Raw genomic sequence first — 25908 nt, 5'->3', positions numbered from 1 at the left:
AAAAGAAAAACATTATTAAAAAATCAAGAGAAGATACAAACAAGAAGGGGGAATGAGAAGGCCCCAGAGTGAGAGGTTCTGGACCAGAGTTAGGTTCCATCCATTCGACCTAAGACAAGAACTTCCACATCTCCTTGGCCCTGTGATGATGGAGTTAGATTGGTCGCTATGGCTGGAGTGGGTTAGGATTCCCCCCTACTCTTAATTCAATCATAAAATACTTCTTGAGCACTTACTATGTGTCATACATTGTACTAATCTTTAGGATAACACAATCTTTAGGATATATATATGTGTGTATATATGTATATGTGTGTGTGTGTGTATATATATATATATATATAAAATGCCGGATCCTTCTTTCAATGACCTTATTTGTAGTAGAATGCAAATGATACATCATGTACTAAGAGAGGTGCCATTATAGGTATAGATGGATATAGCTATACATATATGGAAACTCAGAAAAGGGAGGCATTACTTAAGGTTGTGGGAATCAGAGACGGCTTCATGGAAGAGGGGTTATTTGAACTGGACTCTGAAAGATAAGACTTGGATAGGTAAAGACAAGGAGGAAGGGGAGCTCAGGAAGAAAGTGCAGGATCATGGAAGGCAGGAAAGCATGGGTGTGCACAGCAGGGAGCAGGGAGTGGTTGGTTTGCTTGCAGCAAGAAGTGTGCCATAGCAGAGAAGTGGTCAGACATAAGGCTGGAAAGCAGGTTCAGAAGCAGACTGTGGAAGGCCTTACATGCCAGCCTGGGTTTGGCCTGTCTTTGATAGATAATAGGAAGACATCAAAATGTTTTGAGCTAGAGAAAGAACTAAGACAATTATAGTAAAATGAAAAGTGGATGGATTTGGGAGATGGGACCTGAGCATGAATCTAATTCCACAGTTTACTGAGTCACACCATCTCTCTGAGCCTCAGTTTCCTCATTCATAAAACAAGAATTATAATCTTAATATCTTATAGGAATGCCATGAGAATAAAATGTGAAAGTGCTTTCGAAAGTACTGGATAAATGTTCATTGATTCCTGATCAGAAGTGTATTTGAGGAAGAGAAACCCAGGAGCAATGTAGGATGGATTTGAGGAAAGAAAGAATGGAGACACAAGATGAGGAGGATGCTGATGCAGTGATTCAGCCACAAGGCATTAGGACTTGAAGACAATAGAATGAAGAGGAGGAGGCACAAATAATAAATCCACAGCACATGGCATTAGATAAATGTTGAGTTGAGGCAAGAAGACAGTTTGAGATGATCCTGGCTTTGAGTGTGGGTAATGGGTAGGATGATGGTCCCTTTAACCATTTTAGGAACCAAAATAGAGCAGCAAGTAGGAGAAGAAAGGATTTGTTTACATTTGGAAGTGAATGCATTTAGTATTCATATCCCAAAGCTCCTTCCACTCAACTTGCTCTTGCAACAGAGAAAACAGACAAAGCACTTTCCCTGCGGGTGCAGCTTTTCCCCTCCCCCTGCACCTGCTGCCCCTGGGAGGGGGTTGAAGCATCTTTTCTAGTCACCTAATTTAGCATAATCAACTCCAAAGCTCTGTAGCAATTTACAAAGCTCATTCTCTCCCCAACCCCCTGCAAATGGAGCAGTTGACCCAGAAGAGAGGAGGGACTGATATCTTGGGCTTTTATTTTCTTACCTTCTGAAAACAGGGTTGTAAGCATCTGCAGCATTAGCAAAGCCTGTGTAAACTTGGGTCCCCTCGCACTCTGAAGTGGCTCCTCCTGAAGGTCTGTGTGAACTAGGTGTCTCCTGTGAGGCAGATAAAACTGCAGCCTTCAGGGGGGCCTTGGCCTGTCCAGATCAGGCTTTCAGTCATTCCCTTACTATTTCTTAACAAACTATACTAGGCACTGGGGAAAGAGATGAAAGGCAGAGTCAGTGGTATTAGGAGCACAAAGATGGTAAACAATGATAAATAAACCATCTCAAAGCACTATAATGCTTCAAAATAGGAATATGTGCAAGAGGGCCAGGTGCAGTGGCTCACACCTGTAATCCCAGCACTTTGGGAGGCCAAGGTGGGCAGATCACTTAAGTCCAGGAGTTTGAGACCAGCCTGGGCAACATGGCAAAACCCCGTCTCTACTAAAAGTACAAAAATTAGCTGGGCATGGTGGCACATGCCTATAGTCCCAGCTACTCAGGAGGATGAGGTGGGAGGACTGCTTGAGTCCAGGAGGCAGAGGCTGCAGCGAGCCGAGATTGCACCACTGCACTCCTGCACTTCAGGCTGGGTGACAGTGTGAGATTCCATCTGGAAAAAAGAAAAAAAAAAAAAAAAGAATATGTACAAGAGCAAGCATAGTAAAGTAAACCCATTCTGGGGCAGGGATGGGAGGGACAGAGAAGATGAATTTTTTTTTTTTTTGAGAGTCAGGGAAGGCGTCAAAGGGGTAATTAACACTTGAGTCGAGTTCTGAAAGGAAAGGACATCGACCATCAGGTAGGCACGGAGCAGGGCAGTGCAGAAGCAGGTCCAAAGGTAGAAAGGATTAGGTAGTGAGGCTCTTCACTGAAGTTCAGGGGGCCTGTGAAAGACTGTCAGGGGTAAAGTCAGAAGCAGGCAGAGACCAAATCATGAATGCTGTGCTGAGAGGCTACAGAGAAAAAAGATAAAACACTTTCCCTGTGGGCACAGTTTTTCTCTTTCCCCTGCACCTGCTGCCCCCAGGAGGGGTTGAAGCATCCTTTCTAGTCAGAGGTGTATTTGAGAAAGAGAAACCCAGGAGCAAAGTAGCAAAAAGCAAAGGGGAGCCACAGATCGAGTTCTTGAGAGTCACAAGAACAACAGTGTCCTTACTCAAGAAAGGCCCTGATAAATCCATGTATTATCCTGGAGAATAAATGACTCTCAAGTAAAATAAATGAGTGCTCAGGCAAAAAAAGACAGCTCCAGGAAGAACTTCCAGGGGTAGCAGTAAGTGGGAGTGGTACTTGCTGAGGGAACCTGCTGATCATCACTGTAGCTATGACTGGCCTTTGTTTTAGGGAAAGGATCACCAGTTCTTAGAGGAGAAAGAGGGTGAATGTCTCTGTATCTGTCTCTTTTCGCCACTCAGAGGCTGGTCTTCAGAATTCTGTCTCTGGTATTTGGCTGGCTGGGACTGTTTTGGGAAATAGCACCCTCTAGAGGAAACAGCATGTTTTATTTTGCGGGGCTGCCGGGGGTGGTGGGGTGCACAAATGATTTCCAGAGCTTTGGCTTGCTTCCTTCCCCAGGGGCCCGGGCAGCTTGAGGGTGGAGTGTAGCTGATTGTTTATCCGCTTCTGACTCTGGCCACCGCAGAGAACAAAGCTGCCTGGCTGTGGGAGGTGGCACAACAGCTGGGCGCAGCAGATAACAGCTGGAGGTGGCAGATATAAAGGCTGGCAACCACAGGCACAACAGCTGGAGGTGGCAATCACAACAGCCAGAGGCAACAAAGAGGCTAGCAGTGGCCGAAATCTACAGTGCCCATGAGTCTAGAGCCTTAACCCTGGGTTGTGTGGTCTTACATACAGGGTGCCGTAGTGGCATCTGCTGAGAGCATGAGGTCCATGAGAATGAACCTGGGGCACACAAAAGCAGTTGCTACAATTAAAAAGTTCTGGACCAGGAGCTGGGAGACCTGGATTCTTGTTCCAACTTTACCACTAACCTACTCGGGGCAAAGCTCTCTGAGCCTTAGTTTCTATGGTGCCTTTCCTACCTACCTCATGGTGTGAGGATCAAACTGTATATTTTATAAACTTTAAAGTGAGAAGGAGTTATAGACTAATATTTTGGGAATGATAAGCAAGGCTTTTCTTGGGCCTTAAGAGCTTCCATTCTCCAAGATATGTACAATCTCTCCTCAACATAAACAAAGCCAGGACTCCAGTTAAGGATCCCTGAATGTCACCACAGAAAGTGCAGGGGTAGAAGTGGGGCAGAGAAGGCAGGCATCCTGACCCACCATGAGTACAGACGGAAGCTTGAAGACAGTCTTTCAATCTCCCCTCCAAAGCTTTTATCTCCACCATAGGATCTCTGCAAAGTGCTTGTCCAAAGTGCCTTCCTGATTGTTACAATGCTCTTTATAATGTCAGTTTGCAATCTTTCTCCCTGCAGTATGAACTCACTGACTGTTCCTCTTGGAGCTCAAAGGACAAGTCCAAGCCTTTGATCACATGACAGCCCTTCAAACCAAATATTTGCACACATCCATTATATCCTTCTGATGGTCTCTTCTTCTGAATGAACTTCCCTATTCCCTTCAACTATTTCTTATGTGATCTGGTTCTGAATCCTCTCATATCCTGAGTGTTCCTTGATGCTGGATACTGCAGGTGTGGGATGAACAGAGCAGAGTAGAATCAACTACTTTTTTATTCTAGAGACTTCAGTTCAACTAAAGTAGCTTAAGATTAGTTTGCTTTTTTGGCAATCAAAACACATGAATAACTCATATTGGATTATTTTCTGCTAATATGTTTAACTTTTTTATATTGTACTGCTTTGCTAAATCACATCTTCTCAATCCGGAACTTGCTCAGGTAGTTTTTGGACCCAAGTACATTATCCAGCACTTAACATTTTTGTTAGACTTGGCCTACTTATTTGACTCCTTTTGGATCCTAATTCTGCTCGAGCTCTTGCATTTGCTATCTGTCCCAGCTTTCTGTCAGGCATATAATTGATGGCCATAGCATTCTATAGTTTTGAATGAAGTTCATGTTAAGAAAATTGAATAGGGCAAGGCCAAAGATGAAGCTCTCTGGTGTATCAATAGAAAATGAATTCCAGGCTATCATGGTCCACTCACCAGTACCACTGATTTTTAAAGTCACCGAATTAGATTAGCATTTTCTTCATTTTTCTTTATCTTATCCCCAGGTCATAATGAGAAATCTTGTCAAAAATCTCCTGAAGTTTAGGTACACGTTCTCTGTTGCACTTCTTCGATTTGTCAATTTAGTAGCCTTATCATAAAAGAAAATTAGGTTATTATTATTCTTGAGACAGAGTCTCACTCTGTTGCCCAGGCTACGGTGTAGTGGCATGATGATAACTCACTGCAGCCTCCAACTCCAGGGCTCAAGTGATCCTCCTGCCTCAGCCTCTAAGTAGCTGAGAGTATAGGTGTGTGCTACCATACCCGGCTAATTTTTAAAGATTTTTGCTGATATGGGGTCTTGCTCTTTCCCAGGATGGTTTTGAACTTCTGACCTCAAGCGATCCTCCTGCCTCAGCCTCTCAAAGTGCTGGGATTACAGGCAGGAGCCACCACACTCAGCCAAAATTAGGCTATTCTGATGTGACTTGTTCTTAGTAAATCCACACTGGGTCCTATTGATAACTTCCTTTCCCCCATCCTGCCCAAGTACTCATAATCTTAATATTCCATTCTAGAATCTTGCCTAGGAGCAATATCTTACCTGTTTGTTTGTAGTTTGTGAAAGGTACTTCATTTTTCTTTTTGAAAATTAAACCATGTTCATTCATCTCCAATTTTACAGCATGTTCCCTGTTCTCTAATATTCCTCAAAATCTCTTATAGGAGTTTACATCTTTTTTTCAAGGGTTTGAGGATCAAATGAGAAGGTATTCTAATGTGTGAATTCTAAAATGGTATATAGATACAGGCAGTATGGTTGTTATGTTATTATTACTACTACTGAGTACTAAATATGGCTTTGTTTAGGCTTGAAATACAAATTCTTCAAACTTCAGAGTTGCAGAGCTTCCTTTTTGTTCCAAAGCAGCCAAGGACATAGGGGAGTGAACGACATCCAGATCCGGTTGAATAGTCTCACGTGAACAGAAGTTCCAAATGACCTGTGGGCTGGTGAATTGGGCATCCTTGTTGCCTCTGATCATTCTCGGGGTTCTCATCCATTGGTGATCTCCAATTCAGTGCCTACCTGGTTGGGCCTATGGTCAGGCCCAAATAATTTGAAGTTTTCCATGGGTAAGGTCATGAGGAAAACAGAGGTGGGAGGTGGGGTGGGCAGTGTGAAGAATCATAAAATGCAATGGTTCGGACATTTTCAAATGGAGAATGTAATGAGCCTCTCCAAGAAGGGCCAAACTCCCCAGAGATCACCCTGCTCCACAGAAGATCTGGCTATCAGATCCAGGGCCCAAGGGCTCAAGTGATTAAAATTCTTTCTGTGCTGGAAAAGTACAAGTTACTGTTTGAACAAGGGTGCCAGGCACCTTGTATTAAGTGAATGGTCTCTTATTTCAGTGGCTTGCCCCACTTTCTGCTATCAGAACAAATAGCAATCCTGAATTTGAGCCTGTGCAGACATAGCTGCTAGTTAATGTACACCCCTAGCTCTTCTACTTCACTCCATCAAAACAATTTTGCCACCCACAATCTGGCATTTCTGCCAGTCCTTGAGAAAATGTCCCAGTGCTGCCAGGAAGTTTCAACATGTTGTTTCTCCTCCACCACTGCTTATTTCTTTTTGTTCAAATCCCATCTGTACTCTTCCTAACACTGCCCTAGACTCTAACTCAGACCAAATTTCCCCAGATAATGCAAACAGATGATGACGATGATAAAAAATGAAATGGTCTAGGTGCTTAGAGAGCATCTTGAAGGGTAAAAGAATGGGTAGTTTCTGCTATTCTCTGAACCAGATGAATATCTTAGTATCACCAGTGGGTATTGGCTTGGGGGTAGAGCAGAGAATGAAGAAATTAAGGGTGTGTGTGTGTGTGTGTGTTAAGGGGGATTGGTCCAGAAGGATTTCAACAGGATAGCTTGTCTTGCTTCATAGCCATTCATGAGGGTGGGGAGGGATCCTATTTCAAAATTAGAGATCTTCGGAGGACTGGTTTTGTGGTGAAGGCTCTCGTTAGTCTCAGCCTCACCTTCAAGGAACTGTGAAGCTACTACTCTTTCCTTTCTGCCTCTCTTCCCCTAAGAATTACAAATATCAGACTGTATTGCACTTATTTGCTTACTAAATAGGCATCTTTCTCACTAGGCTGTGAGTTCTTGGAGAGCAGAATGATGTCATTTTATTTTATTTTATTTTTTTATTTTTTTGAGACGGAGTCTCGCTCTGTCACCCAGGCTGGAGTGCAGTGGCACGATGTCAGCTCACTATAACCTCTGTCTCCCGGGTTCAAGCGATTCTCCTGCCTCGGCCTCCCAAGTAGCTGGGACTACAGGCTCATGCCACCATGCCCAGCTAATTTTTGTAGTTTTAGTAGAGACAGGGTTTTGCCATGTTGGCCAGGCTGGTCTTGAACTCGTGACCTCCGGTGATCCGCCCGCCTCGGCCCCTGCACAGTGCCTGGCACATAGCAAGTGCTCAAAAAATATTTGGTAATACAAGAACACATAAGTGACACCCAAATGAATGTTAATTCCTCCCTCCCATGGGGTGGGGGTTAGGAGTCAGCTGGATTTCTACGATAACCTCCATTATGCTCTCTTGCTCCCTCCAGATGACGTCAGTTGCCAAGGTGTATTACAGTCAGACCACTCAGACAGAAAGCCGGCCCCTAATGGGCCCAGGGATACGACGGCGGAGAGTCCTGACAAAAGATGGTCGCAGCAATGTGAGAATGGAGCACATTGCCGACAAGCGCTTCCTCTACCTCAAGGACCTGTGGACAACCTTCATTGACATGCAGTGGCGCTACAAGCTTCTGCTCTTCTCTGCGACCTTTGCAGGCACATGGTTCCTCTTTGGCGTGGTGTGGTATTTGGTAGCTGTGGCACATGGGGACCTGCTAGAGCTGGACCCCCCGGCCAACCACACCCCCTGTGTGGTACAGGTGCACACACTCACTGGAGCCTTCCTCTTTTCCCTTGAATCCCAAACCACCATTGGCTATGGCTTCCGCTACATCAGTGAGGAATGTCCACTGGCCATTGTGCTTCTTATTGCCCAGCTGGTGCTCACCACCATCCTGGAAATCTTCATCACAGGTACCTTCCTGGCCAAGATTGCCCGGCCCAAGAAGCGGGCTGAGACCATTCGTTTCAGCCAGCATGCAGTTGTGGCCTCCCACAATGGGAAGCCCTGCCTCATGATCCGAGTTGCCAACATGCGCAAGAGCCTCCTCATTGGTTGCCAGGTGACAGGAAAACTGCTTCAGACCCACCAAACCAAGGAAGGGGAGAACATCCGGCTCAACCAGGTCAATGTGACTTTCCAAGTAGACACAGCCTCTGACAGCCCCTTCCTTATTCTACCCCTTACCTTCTATCATGTGGTAGATGAGACCAGTCCCTTGAAAGATCTCCCTCTTCGCAGTGGTGAGGGTGACTTCGAGCTGGTGCTGATCCTAAGTGGGACAGTGGAGTCCACCAGTGCCACCTGTCAGGTACGCACTTCCTACCTGCCAGAGGAGATCCTTTGGGGCTACGAGTTCACACCTGCCATCTCACTGTCAGCCAGTGGTAAATACATAGCTGACTTCAGTCTTTTTGACCAAGTTGTGAAAGTGGCCTCTCCTAGTGGCCTCCGTGACAGCACTGTACGCTACGGAGATCCTGAAAAGCTCAAGCTGGAGGAGTCATTAAGGGAGCAAGCTGAGAAGGAGGGCAGTGCCCTTAGTGTGCGCATCAGCAACGTCTGATGACCTGTTCCCACTCCCCCATTCCTCTGGTCTCTTTTCCTCTCTTTCAATGCCCTGGTAAGGAATACTATCCGGGTTTACTGGAGATCCTCCGAAGCACCCATCCTCCACCCCCTCTTCTTTAACCCAGTGGCCTGTTGGTAGCTTAGGCCAACTGGAGTCCAGGTTCCCCTCCCACTGTCCCCTTTCCACTCCTCCTGCTTCTGCCCCAATACATATACCTCCCTTAAGCCAGGATGGGGGAAAGAGAGGGATTAGGCTGAAGTGGCTTAGAAGGCCTCAGCCATGCTTGGATACTCACATTAGGAGGATCATGTGGTTGGACGGACAGACTCCCCCCACCTCCCGCCACCACCATGAAGTTTGGTGACTTGAGGCTGGAGCTCCCTCTGTTACCTTTCCATCTAGCAAGTTCCCAAAGGCAAGACTCTCTCTGATGGTCATTTTGTGGTCTGTGCTTTCAGAAATACAGGAATCTGATATCAATGTATCCTAGGGTTTCTACCAACATCTGTTGAAAGAAGCCAGGGTTTGCCACCATGAAGCTGATTTCTGCTAGTGACTTCTGACCATAACCTAGAATCATGGTCACCACTATTTTTACTCTATAGTTTGTCAAGTGAACACTCTCAGGATACCCAGTTCCTTCATAGCCTGTTCTCAGAGAATTGGAGTTGGCCCAAGAAACATAAACATATAACCACCCATATCTATCCTGGATTCTGAACTCTTTAATTTGGAGTGACTAACACAAGTTGTTGTCTAAACCTTTAAACCTATCTTCTAGGCAGCCTAGAGAAGATCTGTTTCCCTGTGTCCTGTGAATGGAAGGACACAAGCCAATATGTTCCTTTGAAAAGAGTCCAGTACCAAGGCCCCATGGAAAGGCCTGAAAATAATATTCCAGATTACATTGTACCTGGCTTCTCTTCTTCCTTTCCTGCCCAGCCTAGATCCTTCTTCCTTAACCCCTACTGTTTGGGAGAAGGGAGGGAAAATGCAAGGGCCTTCCTCTCTTAACACAGATGCTCAAGTAAAACTAGATCCACAGGGCACAGATTCCCCAGAAAGTTTACCAAATCTCACCATGAGGGATGGGTAAATTCTCAGATTTCCAAACTGCTGTACAGTGCCTCTGAGAATTGGTGATGCTTTGTTAAGGTTTGGGCAGAAGCAGAATTCTGTGGCTGGCAGCCACTATTCTCAGTTACACCTCCCAGTGCCCTTCTGAAAAGTGCCAGCTATTTCATTAGGCAATGTTGGAAGGAGAGGAAATTATACCCGCTGATCAAATTTCCATGGCTTCCCTCAGCCATTCCTGAGACTTGGTATAAAATGAAGAAAATCAGTGTCATCTCTACTCTCCTCTACCATGAGGCCATTTTCAGGCAAGTTAAAAAGCAGACTTTAAGAGATCAGACACAGCCTATTCCTTGTTCCCTGGTGGGGTCTGTGGTAAGGGTCAGGGAAGGGCATATAAGCACCAGAGCTTTATCCAAAGCCCCAAATCCCTGGAGTGCTTTCTGGTCTCACTTTGGTACCAAGGAAGCCCCACATAGTGGTACTGCATAGTCCCACTATGAATCAAGTGGCAGTTTATTTAAGGTGGTCTCAGCCAATTGTTACAAGCTACAGAATATATACATGCTTCTATGTACAGAGCCTTGCAGAGAAACACAAAATTTTGAGGCTAGACTCTTGATCGCCACCTACTATAATTGCACAAGGTCTTGTTATATTAATCTCTCCTTGAACTCAACTAACTATATCTTGAAAATGAAGACCCTTCAGTGTCCATCTACTGTAAACCCCACCATTACCTTCTAGTTGGCATAAAAACAAGAACCACAAAAACTTGAAAAATCTGAAACAGAGAACAGAAGGCCAAGAGTCAGCTTCTGCATTCTCAACTTTATTCAACATTAGACTTACCTGATTTCTTTCTGTGTGTAGGGACAAGATGTACTGCTGTGTGTGAGTGTGTGTGTGTGTGTGTGTGTGTGTGTGTGTGTATCTGTACCTTCTTATCCATTGGCAAGTTAACCTCCATCTGGTTTATTTTGCCATGCTATGCTTCCTTCCTGAAGGTATTACATTCTTCCCATTCCCCTGCTATCTATTCTAAGCCCCCAGACTCAAGCCTCTAGACTCTTGGATGACAAAGTGAGAAGAAAACATTTTCTGACTTACCCTTTTGGAATCTCCTCCGTTATTATCCCAGGCTTTGCTTTAAGTTGCACTTTAAATCACACCATCTTATTAATGCAATCTGGCATCTTCTCCCATACACCCCCCACAGGGAACAACTACCCCCAACCTTAACTCTAAATCATTCTTTAGACTATAGTCTGTCTCCTCTGACCTGAAATCCTCTTTTAGGCAATAGGCTGAGTTTCGGAAGCAGCCAGGTCTGGTGAGAAGGGCCCCCATACCAACGGTGGACTTGGAATATCAGGACAGTAGTAGGCACAGCTGTAAAAAGGGGAGATTTCAGAAGACGGGCAAAACAACTGATGGGAGAAGATACCTGGGGTGTGAAGATGAGAAAAAAATGATGCTGAGGGACCTAGTGAAATCAATGAAACTCTTGAGTCTTGCTTAGGCTCACAAATAAGAAGTGGGGAGGCTTGGGAAATTAGGATATGACACATATGAAAGGTTTATCTAAGAAGAAAGAAACAGAGATAATATATATATAGAAAGATGTATATAGATGTATATATGCCCAAATATATTGAATGTACAGAAGGGAAATATTCAGAGACTTTAGCATTGGGGGCAGATATCTTGGCCTGGTTATGGGGTGGGACACCCAGATTTTTAGACTTACAATCAGTGGTCCAGGTTTCAACATGGAAGTGAGATAGCTCATGAAGGGTTTCAAGTCTGGAAATGGGAAAGGGAGGGGTAGAAGTTCCTTTTCAGAAATAAAGAGGCATTCATGAAGGCTTTTGTTGAATCCTCTGCTACTGATAGGACCAGGAAGAGAGGAACTCGGAGGACAATAGGGAGGGGAAATCTTGGAAAATCTACCACTTAAACACTGTTGTGCCCCCATCCGCAGCAGCGTCCTGCCACTGTAGAGCCTTTTTAAAATAAATAAAATAAAATAAAATAAAATAAAATAACATAAAGCACCCTTTTGTTTCCCTTTCATGAAGTACACTGTATTTCCCTGTCTTCCACAGGGGTGGGAGCTGCTATTGTTCTAGCCCCTGAAATTCAACTCAGGAGCTGAACACCTTGGTGTATGGGAGGCACTAACGGGAATCCTCAACCCTCGAATCCAAATGTCAGGACTAATAGCTGTTGGGCCCAAGATCTCCCAAGGTCGAGGCCCAGCCTTTTGTGTGGCTGCAAGCAGCCCAAAGAGAAAGCTATGGATTCCAGAAGAGTTCCAATCCTGGAATTTGGGCATGGAGGGTGATGCTTTGGTTTTGATGCTTCTGAATGAAAATGAGTAGGGTTACCAGCTGCTCTAAGGGATGGTGAAGTTCCCATGAGAAGCTTCCAAAACCTCTGCAATGTGCTTCACCCCATTATTCCCCCAACCCCTGTCAGCCTAATAAAATCATCCAGGAGTTTCCCTATAAGGTCTGAGCAGATAAAGGAAGCCAGTTATACTATTGCTACAAGTCCGGGACACTGTGCCCTCCCCACGGCTGCTCTCCTGGTCCTTTACTCTTGCTAGCTAACCTAGTTCACTTGTACAGTAACACACTACCTTTGCTGGAAAGTTAGCATGGGCCTCCAGGCTCAGTAATGGCCAACTCTACTGACGCAGAAGTATTTAGGCATGGTTCTTCTATTCATTGCACTAAAGACTAAACCAGGTCAAATTTACCTAGGAAAAAAAGGTGTGTAAGATTTGTTTTGTTTTTGTCTGTTAAGAATAAGCTACTAAATAAAATGGATGACTCTTTGGTTGTCACTCTAGCTTCTTTTAGAAATCTAAACCAATACTGTCAAGGTCTGAACTCATAGGCCTACCCATGAGCATGGAGGGTTGAATTAGGCTGTGCTGGAAGAACTTCTGACTTCATGGCCAAGCCCCTTCTGTTTAATTTTTCTCTCATGCTTTAGTGAGTTCCTTTCACATTCGGTTTTCATGGGACAATACTGAAAAAGCATTAAGACCCAAGAGTATGAAAATTGGCTCAGCTTAATCCATAAAAGTCAAGTTGCTTTGGATCCTGGGCATTGTCCCTTTTGGCCAGTGATCACAAGCCCAATTTCCCTTCCATGCTACCATGTAGTCTTGTTGCCAGTTTTCCTTATATATCCTCAAGGTTCTTTGTAAGCTTATTCCTTCAATCACTAGGCATTTCTTCCCCCAAATCTCAAAGAAATGGATTTCTCTTCTATCCTTGTCTGTCAGTAGCCTGAGAAAGATCTGGTTGTTAACATCCAGCCCTAAATTTTCTCCGATGAGAGGCAAAAGGCCCTACAGTCACTGACTCTTGTTCCCCAGAGGTGGAAGGAGAGAGAGAGGAGGAAGGAGAAAATTGGGTCTCTTACCATGATCAATAAATACTTAAGTACAACATTTAGGAAATACTAGGAATGAATCCTAAGACATATGAGATATTTAAGATATAGGACATGTATAGTTCCTAAAAGGCCTAAAAGGTTGAAGAAACCTACAAACTTGTAAGGAAACAGAAATAAAACAAGTAGCATACAAATATAACAAAAGGCAATATAGCAGGTACCATGTACTAATGTCAGATATGACATTAGCAGAATGTTCCAAAAAGAGTGAGATCTCTGTGGGAAATATTTCACAGGAACAGGAACTAGGCAAGGGAAGGTATCAATCCAACAGGTTTGGTTAGAATACATTAAGATTCAAGAAAAATCAGCAAATGCTGAGTCCCTATTATGTGGAAGGTATCATTCAGCTAACAAAGAAATACAAGACATGATGCATGAATCAAGGGATATACAATCATGGTGCTTTCCACCTGCTATTCCTTCTGTGGAACTCTCCCCACTGCCTGCCGACTTCCAACTTTCTTTCTTTCTTTTTTTTTTTTTTTTTTTTTGAGACGGAGTCTTGCTCTGTCCCCCAGGCTGGAGTGAGTGCAGTGGCGCCATCTCAGCTTACTGCAACCTCCGCCCTCGGGTTCAAGTGACTCTCCTGCCTCAGCCTCCTGAGTAGCTGGGACTCCAGGCACATGCCAACACGCATGGCTAATTTTTGTAATTTTAGTAGAGACAGGGTTTCACCATATTGGTAAGGCTGGTCTCCAGCTCCTGACCTCAGGTGATTCACCCACCTCGGCCTCCCAAAGTGCTGGAATTGCAGGCATGAGCCACTGCGCCTGGCCAGCTTTCTTAACTCTTACACTATGCCCATCTGAGATCAAATAAATCCCCTTAAAAGCTAGAGCACTTACCACAGCTGCATTTGTATATTACTTGTCAATTTATTTGACTAATGTCTGTGTAGCTTACTAAACTTCAAGTGTCATGTGAATGGGATTCATGTCAAGTGTTTGGTCACGAGTACAGCCCAGCACCTCATATAGTGCCTGACATGTATGATGTTTGATAAATGAGCAGGAGGGAAAGAAAGAGAGAAAGAACTAGTCTAAAGTATGCAGTGGAGCTTGTAAATCTTGTTAATTACTATAAAAGACTTAGATAACGAGCATGACATAATTACTGTTAAAAATAGAACAGAAAATAAACATCACTGTTTTGAGAAGGGAGAGACAATTTCACCTGTTAAGGTCTGGGAAGAGCTTACAGAGGAGTTGAGGCTTGGGTTCAACATTTAAAAACCAAATAGCGTTTCAGTAAGTAAAGAGAAACAGGTCTCTTTGTAGGAAGTACAGCATGAACTAAGTATCATGAGAAGAAAGCACGAGGCATATTTTGGGAACAGTAAACCTAAAACAGAGGTTTTACAGGCGAATAGGATGGAAAGGTAAGGTAAAGTCAGAAAGTGGGGGGACTGAATGTCAGGCTAAAGGTTCATTATTTTTTTCTTTAGGCAGTCAGGAACCACTGAAGATGGTTGACGGAGGAAAGAATCTAAGTGCAGTACTATTAATTAATATCAATCTGGCAGCAGAACTGAGACATAAGACATTAAATCAGTTAAGAGATTTTTAAAGCTTGAGGGAAAGACGATTGCCACAGATCCTGGTATAGTATAGTATAGTATAGGTGTTCGCTACGTATTATTTGAGTTGTTGAAGGTCTGAACTAAGGTGCAGGATGCTGGGCATGGAAAGAATTAGAAATATATTCCAAAGAAATGACAAAGCAAGACATATGAACAAAATCTAGTGAAAAAGAAGGTGATGAAAGTAGTCAAGGTTCTAGCAGGAAACAGATGGTACACTCAAAGGGCTAGTGGACATGTTTTAATGAAGAAATTATTTGCAAAGGTATGGGCAAGTTTAATAAATCAACAAGACATGGTGATGTACCCAGGCACTCGCAAAGCAGGAAGCCTTTACCAGCCTTAAACCTAAAGGGACAGTTACTGGAACCATGAGACTCTACCCAAAGGAAAGAGCTATAGCTTCAACGGGAGCCATGGCTTTAGGTGAGGAACTCCAGACACTGTCAAAGATCTGCTAGTGCCTTCCACTGGTCTATTCTAATGGGAAGCCAGAGAATAAGGGAGATTGAGTAATGCTACCCATACAGCCTAACCTCTTGGAACACAGAACAGGGCAAAAAAGATGAATAGAGGATATGGAAGGGTAATGACAGTCTATACAGCACAGTGAACAAGGACAAGGTTCCTGCTAGGGAAACTAAAGTTGAGCGATCCATGTTTGTGCTTTCCTTAGTCACTGGCTCTAAAAGGATAGAAATCTAGGAGCAGATAGTGAAAGGGGGAATTAAGAAGGACTGTAAGTAACAGTCCAAGAGGTAATGAACAGTTGAGCATTTGAAAAAATGTAACTCTTTCAGAAAGAGGTGAGAAGATACAATCCCTAAACCCAATGCAAAAAGTTCAATATGGGGTCCTCAGACCCTGTGATGTATCTCTTCCACCCACAAATAGTAACTAAAGTTGGACCTCTCTGTCCAATTTGTTTTACAGACTCCAGTCTCTTCTTTGTTCCCACAACTACTATCTACATCTCAATCCTTTGGCTTCAGTGACATGCTTAGTTTTTTTTATTTTTTATTTTTTATTAGTTGTTTTCTTATCTGCCTAAATTTGGCACCTCCCATCTCTCTACTAGGACAGCCATGTAGGGACAGATTGACTGAGACCTTTTTTGCCATACTACTGAAACCAATCCAGCCACAAGAACCCTTACTTAGTTAATCCTCAGACACCTACCTCCTGTATTTTCTATCTTAGGGAACTAAGCCTCACTTATCCATTATTTATAGAAGAAAAGAATAAATCAGAGGTAGAAAGAGTCACAGTGAGAGAGAATATCCAGAATATCCAGATAAGAGATCCATAAGAGAAAACACAGGAAAATTAGAATTTGTGATCAACATTTTATTAGCAAGACAGCCACATAATGATTAAGATATTCTAGGTCAGACAGACTGGGTTTTGAGTTCTAGCTTTGCCACTAGTTAGCTATGTGACTTAGGAAAATTACTTAATCTCCATAAGCCTTGGTTTTCTTCATTTGTAAAAGTGGGACTATCTACCTTACATAAAAAGTATTTAGCATAATGCCTGGTACATTGCAAATGAGTCCTCAACAAATCCAGCTATTTATAAATAATAATAATAATCATCATCATCATTATATGAGTGGTGACGTGCTGTCACTATATACATGGCTAATACACTGCAAAAAAATGGTTAGAATTATCAATCTAAGGCATGTAATTATGCCAAGGCATAGAAAAGGACATAGAGATATCACAAGATGAATATGGAATATATAAGATTAACACAGTTCATCTCCAAAGGATAAATGTGCAATGTAGGATGGATGAGCAGCAGGTAGTCCTGGTAGCTGCATGTTCAGACTGGATGAAGTCACCTCCTTTTCTTATTGTAGTCTAGAAGACTTCCCCTAGGAAACAGGCTCATTCTGTAAAATCCAACTAGTCAGTATTTACCAAACATTTACCATGTGCCTAAGACTACAATAAATTACAAATAATTGAAAAAATTAAGGATAAGATATAATTTCGACCCCCAAGAACCCTACAATCTCTTGTGAGGGCTATGAATACAATCTAAAATAAAGTGTCAAATTCTACAATGTGGACTATGTAAGTACACTAAGTGACCACAAAAAGGGAAGAGCTAATGGGTTACAGTCCTTGGTGAGAAATTCATGGAAGCTGGGTTGGAGTGGGGTGGCGGGAGCAGGGGACCTTGACATACATAAAGGATATTTAAAAGGGAAAATAACTGGGAGTTGGGAGCAATCCAAAGATGCCACTCTAGAAATATTCTGGTAGGAGGAACCTCTAAAATCAATTCAACTTTACTAAATGGCTACCAGTACTGTGTTAGATGTTGAGGTAGAGAAAAGAACAAGATAATTTTTGATATCGAGGAATTCAAAGTGTCCTGATGGAAAACTAGGAGAGCAAAACAAACAAAAACAGTTATTACAAAGCTGTGTGACAAATGCTGTAAGAAAGGAATGACCAGGGAGTTCTGGAGCACTGGGAGAACTTTCAGTAGCATGTAAGGGTCTTCCATGTGAGTGATTTTCTGGAGCTTAGATCCCGTCCGCCCCAGTCCACCAATCCTCGGACAGGGGAGGGGACTGGCATCTAAGTCATTCATTCTGAGTGATGAGGAAGTGAGTGGGAGCTGGGAGCTAACACTTGCACTGAGGCCTGAAGGGTTGAGTAGGTGTTTGCCAGAGTGATTGGGGAGGGGATGGCAACTTTGACAGAAGAAATACCAAACACAAAGGTACTGAAGCATAAGGGGTTGACAAGTTTAGGAATTTTGTGACGCTTTCCTGTCTTCTTTCCCATCACCTTCACTTAGGGTTGCCGGATAAAATACAAACTGCCCACTTAAATCTGAATCCCTGATTACCAACTAACAATTTTTAAATATAAGTATGCCTCCAATATTGCATGGGACATACACACTCAGCCCCCTTCAACTCATCCTGTCCTGTCCGGGGCCCCACAAATCCCCGGTGAATACCGGCGAGCTCGTGGAGTAAAGCATGAGAAGGCTTATCTTCCTTTCACTCCTACATTTTTCACTCTCGGGTCTCCAGCCCAGGACTGAGGGATGTAGCGCGCAGCCCGCAGCTCGCTAGGCGTCGGAGGCTTTTCCTCTGAGGACTGGAAACGGGGCGCGGGAAAAGGGCGGTGGGGCTAGGGGTTGTCACTTACGACGAAATCTCACTCCGCTCCATAAAATCCTGAATCCAGTGCCGGATTTCCCGGCAAGCGGACGCCTCTCCGCCCAGGGACCGGAAATCCCGCCTCCGCCGGAAGAAGAAGCGGAAGCGAGACCGCCTATCCAGAGGAAGGCAAGTGTTTGGCTCCGGCGGCTGAGAATCCCGCGCGGGGCTGGAGACAGGTAGCAGTACGGGGGCGGGGCTTCATGCCGGAAGTGGTAGTCCGCAGTTGTTTCGGTTGGCAGCCTAGCTGGTGGGAGATGCGGCGGCCACCTGCTGCGAGCAACCGAAGGGAAGGTTAGAGGTACGAAGGCAGTTTGGAGCTGGGGCTGAGCAGCTGTCGCACAGTCAGATCATGAGCTCGACCAAGCACTGGGGTGAATGGCTCCTTAACTTGAAGCTGGCCCCCGCCAGCATGTTTGGTGTGGCCTTTCTAGCCAGAGTCGCCCTGGTTTTCTATGGGGTCTTCCAGGACCGGACCCTGCACGTGAGGTATACGGACATTGACTACCAGGTCTTCACCGATGCCGCGCGCTTTGTCACGGAGGGGCGCTCGCCTTACCTGAGAGCCACGTACCGTTACACCCCGCTGCTGGGTTGGCTCCTCACTCCCAACATCTACCTCAGCGAGCTCTTTGGAAAGTTTCTCTTCATCAGCTGCGACCTCCTCACCGCTTTCCTCTTATACCGCCTGCTGCTGCTGAAGGGGCTGGGGCGCCGCCAGGCTTGTGGCTACTGTGTCTTTTGGCTTCTTAACCCCCTGCCTATGGCAGTATCCAGTCGAGGTAATGCGGACTCGATTGTCGCCTCCCTGGTCCTGATGGTCCTGTACTTGATAAGGAAAAGAGTCGTCGCGTGTGCAGCTGTGTTCTATGGTTTCGCGGTGCATATGAAGATATATCCGGTGACTTATATCCTTCCCATAACTCTCCACCTGCTTCCAGATCGCGACAATGACAAAAGCCTCCGTCAATCCCGGTATACTTTCCAGGCTCGTTTGTACGAGCTCCTGAAGAGGCTGTGTGATCGGGCTGTGCTGCTGTTCGTAGCAGTTGCTGGACTCACGTTTTTTGCCCTGAGCTTTGGTTTTTACTATGAATACGGCTGGGAATTTTTGGAGCACACCTATTTTTATCACCTGACTAGGCGGGATATCCGTCACAACTTTTCTCCATACTTCTACATGCTGTATTTGACTGCAGAGAGCAAGTGGAGTTTTTCCCTGGGAATTGCTGCATTCCTGCCACAGTTCATCTTGCTTTCAGTTGTGTCTTTCGCCTATTACAGAGACCTCGTCTTTTGTTGTTTTCTTCATACATCCATTTTTGTGACTTTTAACAAAGTCTGCACCTCCCAGTACTTTCTTTGGTACCTCTGCTTACTGCCTCTTGTGATGCCACTAGTAAGAATGACTTGGAGAAGAGCTGTAGTTCTCCTAATGTTATGGTTTATAGGGCAGGCCCTATGGCTGGCTCCTGCCTATGTTCTTGAGTTTCAAGGAAAGAACACCTTTCTGTTTATCTGGTTAGCTGGTTTATTCTTCCTTCTCATCAACTCCTCCATCCTGATTCAAATTATTTCCCATTACAAAGAAGAACCCCTGACAGAGAGAATCAAATATGACTAGTGTATGTTCCACACCTTCTGCTACTGTGTTACATTCTGATTGTCTTGTATGGACCAGAAGAGAGCTTTGGGACATTTTTTCTGAACATTCTAAGGATTCTAGTGAAAGTTTCCGTGTTCCAACAGAATGTTTGTCTTGTATATAAAAAGGACAAAATAATTGAGGTCCACCTTCTAGGAAATCCTAGGACTCGTTTATTTGGGACATGGTGGGAATAAAGTGTAGGAGGACAAGCTGCAGACAAAACTCCTCAGACACCAAGTTAAAGAAGGAAGGGGTTTATTCGGCCGGGGGCATGGGCAAGACTCCTGTCTCAAGAGCCGAGCTCCCAGAGTGAGCAATTCCTGTCCCTTTTAAGGGCTCACAACTCTAAGGAGGTCCACGTGAGAGGGTCGTGATCGATTGAGCAAGCAGGGGGGTACCTGACTGGGGGCTGCATGCACCGGTAATTAGATAGGAATAAAACAGGATAGGGATTTTCACAGTGCTTTTCTATACAATGTCTGTAATCTATAGATAACAGAACCAATTAGGTCAGGGGTCGATTTTTAACTACCAGGCCCAGGGTGTGGTGCCGGGCTGTCTGCTTGTGGATTTCATTTCTGCCTTTTAGTTTTTACTTTTCCTTTCTTTGGAGGCAGAAATTGGGCATAAGACAATATGAGGGGTGGTCTTCTCCCTTAAAAGGTTACATATTGGAAAGTGGAAAGGCTTATGAAACTATCAGATACTAAAAGATTCTTAAAATAGAGGAATATAGTTAGAGACATCAGGTTTAAGCCAGTATTTGTTCCTGTTTTACAATGCTTCTGTCTTAAGCTGTGTCTCAACTTTTAACCCCTATCTTTTCTTTCTAAAACTTTCCTGACAGCTGTGAAAATCCAAAAAATATTCTTAGGCTGGGTATGGTGGCCCTTGCCTGTAATCCCAGCACTTTGGAAAGCTGAGGTGGGAGGGTCACTTGAGTCCAGGAGTTCTAGACCCACCCGGGGCAAGATGGTGAGACCTAGTCTCCACAAAAAATAAAAAAACTTAGCCAGGCGTGGTGATGCACCCCTGTAGTCACAGCTGCATGGGAGGCTGAGGTGGGAGAATTGCTTGAGCCCAGAGCAAGACCCTGTCTCAAAAAAAAAAAAAAAAAAAAAAAGGAAAGGACAATTTTTTAGATATAAAAGTATTAAATAATACTAAGGTGCTTAGTATTGTTTCAAAGAGTTTTTAACTTCTATATTAAATGTGGAGGCTTAGAAGATAATCCAAAGACTTTGGGAGGCTGAGGTGGGCAGATCACAAGGTCAGGAGATTGAGACCATCCTGGCTAACACGGTGAAACCCCGTCTCTACTAAAAATACAGAAAATTAGCCAGGCCTGGTGGCAGGTACCTGTAGTCCCAGCTGCTCCTCAGGAGGGTGAGGCAGGAGAATGGTGTGAACCCGGAGGCAGAGCTTGCAGTGAGCCGACATGGTGCCACTGCACTCCAACCTGGGCGACAGAGCGAGACTCCATCTGGCGGGGGGAGGGGGGAAGATAATCCAAATAATTTAAATTGTGATCATGCTTCATGTATTTGTTTTCTTACTTAGTTTTTTAGCACTTAGTCCCAGTGGTATTAGACTGGCATTTGGTTTCATACAAAAAGGATTAAATTTAAATCCATTCATGTTTAGACTGGAGGTATTACATTTTTAAAACTATCATCTTGCCTTTAATGTTTGAGGTCCTTAAGCACACAAACTATTAGTACATTTCAGTATCCTCTTACCCCTTTGTTTTTAAGTTTTTGATTGCTAAAGCAAGATATTCTTTCTTCTAGAATTTAAGTCAATCAAGTGTTATCTTTGCTGTAAAAATGGATAATGGTAGATTTTAGGTGATAAAACAACTTATTAGTAAGACATTTCCTAGCTTAAAAAAAAAAAATCAAAAATTCCATGATAGAAATGCAGACCTGTGAGGGAAACTCCTGAAAAGCATATGAAGCATCCCAAAGAGCCATGGGTTTTCTAGACCAGGAAATTTAGAGGGAGATTGTGGAATGAGGCTTAGGTGGGCAGATCGTTTCCCTTATCATTATAATATTTCTGGGGGGAAAATGCTTTCTGAGTTGTTTAAACAAGCATCCTTACTTTTTTTTTTTTTTTTTTTTTTTTAAATTAAACAGCCTGTCTAGGCTTGGGAGTCCCTAACACTACGGTAGCAGTATATGAATGTGATTTTGTGATTGTGTTTTTTAAAAGATAAGTAATTTGATAAACTGTTTTTTTGCAGTCAAAAACACTCACAAATAAGACAAAAAGAGTTCCACAGTATTATGTTTCATGTCAGTTCAGGCCTAAAAGCCTTTGCAAATAAGATGTCTATAGGCTGGTCACAATTAGCAATGTTATTATTGGCAGCACTTCTTGGATGGATACCTTTTGGGACCTTTCATTAGAAAGAGGGTAAGAATGGGGTGGTTTTGTATGGGCTCCTGTTTGGGGTAAAAATAGCAGAGTCAGTTGCTGAGGACAGTGACCTTCCTGATAACATTTAGTCTCATACCCATATTGGGTCTTGTCTTGAGGACCGTTTATATGTGCTTGTTTACTAGTGGCCTTCCAGCCATAGCATTCTTACCTTTTTCTCCTGTTCTACTGTAAGAATTAAAAAAAAAATTACAGAGCCAGCAGGGGAGGAGGAGGCAGGAAACAAATCGAATTTCATCATTCTAATATAATTGTCCCTTTTTTGTATTTGTGACTGTGTTTTATAATTATATTTACTTACTAATTATTATTTTTTAACATTCTTTATTGTGGCTTACTCTTCATACTTAGAATTGAAATTGTTGAACATCACATGTATATTCACATTATAAATACATCATTCTTCCACTGTTAGACCTGCAGATTGCTTCCAGTTTTTAATATTCTAAAAAAGACTTTCAACATTTTCTGGTTTTAACTCATTCTCTTAGGACATTCTTAGAAGTTAGAAACATTTCTGCTGGGATCTTTGGAGGGAACTTCAAACTTTAGATACTTTCCTGCAAGAAATACCAAAGAAAGGCAGGTGTTTCTTAAAGGAATGCGAAGGATATTTTGCAGTTTGTATGCTGCAAAACTTAACTAAAAAATTGGGTTAATTTGGTTTCTTGGGGGATTTTAATTTTTTAATTTGTTTTCTGGTTATCTAAAATCTTTTTTTTTTTTTTTTTCTTCTTATCACAATCCTTTTGTTTCCTTTTTAGTCCTTTAATAACACCTTCAAATTTTATAAGACTTTTACTTATTTCCTACGTAATTCTTTTTTTCTTATACTACCCCTTAAGATTGATATGTTCATTTACACATAAGCATTAATTATTAGATAAAGAGGGATGGTTCTCAAGATTGTGTGTGTTCTGAACAGAGGGAGCTACATAACATTTTCTTCTGTAATTGCCTTTGTAACGTCTTTAGAATGTGGTTCCTAAATATTCCTAGATAAATTCTCTTGATAGGCCCATTGGAAAAGCTAATACTCCCACCAGACTGCTTTGTTCCTCCCTGGCAAAAGAATTCTTAAAACCACTGATTTTAGTTACTGACTTCTCACCGTCTGGACTCTCACAAGATGTTTCAGAAGTTGTGTAGAACTTGTCTTTCAGTTAGTTGACTTGTGACTGAATTTATTGTTACTTCTCTAATATCAGTTGTTTTCTGCATTACCACCCTCTCCCCTAACCATCTGTACTATGAACAGAAAAGGAAACAGATGGAAAATTATACCTAGGATTGTCCCTAAATGTAACCTCTTGGTTCCCCCCACCCTTCATGTTTTATTATAAACTATTTTAAGGACCGGGTGTGGTGGTTCATGCCTATAATCCCAATGCTTTGGGAGGTTGAGGCAGGAGGATCACTTGAGGACAGGAGTTTGAGACCAGCCTGGGCAACACAGTGAGACCCCCATCTGTACAAAAAAAAAAAAAAAAAAAGTGCTACTCAGGAAGCTGAGGTGGGAGGATCACTTGAGCCCAGGATTCAAGGAGGTTGTAGTGAGCTATGATTGTGCCACTGCACTCCAGCCTGGGTGACAGAGCAACACCCTGCCTCTAAAACAAAAAACTCCAGCTGTTTTATTTTATTTTTTACTTTTCTGAGACAAAATTTCACTTTGTCTCCCAGGCTGGAGTGCAGTAGTATAATCATGGCTCACTGCAGCCTTGAACTCCCAGGCTAAAGTGATCCTTCCTCCTCAGCCTCCCAAGTAGCTGGGACCACAGGTATGTGCCACCATGCCTGGCTAATCCTTTTATTTTTTGTAGAGATGAGGTCTTGCTGTGTTGCAAGAGGGAGATCGCTTAAGTGATCTTCCCTCATTGGCTTCCCAAAGTTGGGATTACAGGCGTGAGCCACTGCACCCAGCCTGACTTAACTATTTTAAACATTACTTATATCGCCATCATCTAAATTCAACAACAATTTGCCATATTTGCTTTATGTATAGGTATAATTATATATATGTAATTTTTTGAACCATGTGAAATTGCAAACATCATTGAACTTCACCACTAAATATATCAGCATGCATCTCCTAAAAATAAGGTATTTTCTTACAAAACCATAATTCTGTTATCTATTATTATTATAATTTAACATTCTGTCGTTTTCAAATTTCTTCAGGTATTTTTTGTTACATCTTAAAGAACAGACATTCTTGGATCTCAAAGTTTCCGAGGAAGGAAAGAACATGATGGATAATCCATAATTAAGAAGTTTGGATCTTTTCCTAGTCTTAAAAACAAAGTGAGAACTAAAGGGGTTTACCTTCTATCAAAGTTGAACAAATTAATTCTTTTATGTGTCATACTTTCTGCCTGTCTCCCTAAAAACATGGGGGTGGTAATCTCTTTGTTTTATCTGGTAGGTTTTTCAGATAAAAGCTTATACATGTTTGGAATATTAATATCCAACCCCCAACTCCAAGCCCTGCCCCAACAACAACAGCTAATTATTTTACATCTTGATAATGGTAAGTTTTTCATGATTAACCAATTTTGGGCACCTATTCCACCATATATGTTTTTATTTAATTTTCACAACAATACTTCAAAGTAGTTATAAATATTCTAAATTTATAGATGAACAAAGAGGCTCAAAGATTAAATAACGTGCTAATAAGGGATTTTTACCCATGCTTTTTCCATTATATTATGTTTTGGATTTTTCCAGGGTACCCAAACCCAGCAGATGCATACTGCTGCAAAATAAATGGAACTCAACACTAGCTCTGACAAGTGTCTTGCCAATCAGTTTGTCCTTCTAATATTTTAGGTGTTTGAGGGGCAGTTCTCTCAGCTGTACCAAGTCACTGTCATCCCCAAACTTCAATGATTCCAGACCTTTAACAACTCCCTTCCACATGCAAACCCTCTCTCACCAAATTGTGTAATTTCTTTGTTTACTGCTGGCTTCATCATGCACTTTTCCTTCATAGCCTATTTTAAGAAGTTGATTTGCTGACCCACTTTTTAGCCAAGCTATTTGTAAATCAAGCTACACAAAGTATGTGGCCATAATTTCCAAAAGGCACATGATCACTGTTAAATTTCTCTTGTTCTGCAGTGTGCATTCATGCAGTTAAAAATTGTCCTGCACTGATAGTATGGCATCAGAGAATAGACTCAGATCACTTAGGTTCAAATCCCAGTGCATGATCCTGAGCAAGATTATCATATCTAGATACATTAGTTTTTATCTGTGAAATGGGAATGATAGTATAATCTGCATAGAATTGTTGGTAAGGATTAAGTGAGTTGATATGCTCAAACTGTGCATGCTGGCATAGAACAAGCCACTGATTACAAGTCTTTATAAAGAAGGAGCTGTTCTGGCATTGTAAACTTGAACCTTTTTTTCCCCAAATCTAATGGATATAGACAAGGAACTTGTATTTATATAAAATAAATGTTTGACTACCTTTTATCATAAACTTTATTCTCATCTTGATCTGATCCTTTGAAAAGATAATAAATACTGATATGTGAAAAATGTATGGACAGATTATTCAGATGTCTGGTTGAGGCTTAACAGTTTTGTGTATTTCTGTCAGACATTAAGCTGACTCTAAGCAGTGGAGGTTTGGTTTATGCCCCTAAATGACGCAGCACTTCTTTTCTCCATTGTATTGAGGGGTCATTCAGGGGTTGCTGTTCTGGAGATGGAAGCACATGTCTCCTGCCTGGGTCAGAAGCATCACAATAGCACAAGCATTTATTCAGCACTGGCCTAGGAGAACCATTCATTTAGTCAAAACAAGCATTTATATTCATTATCCTGAACAAAAACCAGACTAAATGAGAACATTTCTAGCTGCTCAGGCACTCTGCTAATTGCTATGTCTGCTAGATAAA

General features: G+C 42.8%; 2 protein-coding genes across 2 annotated transcripts in view; both read left to right on the top strand.

Moving 5' to 3' along the window:
* Positions 1 to 10070, top strand: part of KCNJ10 (potassium inwardly rectifying channel subfamily J member 10) — a 30240-nt gene extending 20170 nt beyond the window's left edge. Inside the window, exon 2 of the mRNA XM_023214217.3 lies at positions 7448 to 10070. Coding sequence (XP_023069985.1) covers positions 7448 to 8587 — 1140 coding nt within the window. The 3' untranslated portion in view covers positions 8588 to 10070. The remainder of the gene's footprint in view (positions 1 to 7447) is intronic.
* Positions 10071 to 17987: 7917 nt separating this feature from the next.
* On the top strand, positions 17988 to 25546 carry PIGM (phosphatidylinositol glycan anchor biosynthesis class M). Its single transcript, XM_023214216.3, has 2 exons — positions 17988 to 19532; positions 24179 to 25546. Exon 1 carries the CDS (start codon positions 18260 to 18262, stop codon positions 19529 to 19531), a length of 1272 nt encoding a protein of 423 aa, XP_023069984.1. The 5' UTR covers positions 17988 to 18259; the 3' UTR covers position 19532; positions 24179 to 25546.
* The last annotated feature ends 362 nt before the right edge of the window (positions 25547 to 25908 follow it).

The sequence above is a fragment of the Piliocolobus tephrosceles genome, chromosome 1 (genome assembly GCF_002776525.5).
Source record: "Piliocolobus tephrosceles isolate RC106 chromosome 1, ASM277652v3, whole genome shotgun sequence".
Lineage (NCBI taxonomy): Eukaryota > Metazoa > Chordata > Mammalia > Primates > Cercopithecidae > Piliocolobus > Piliocolobus tephrosceles.
This window is presented reverse-complemented; position numbering and strand designations above follow the sequence as displayed.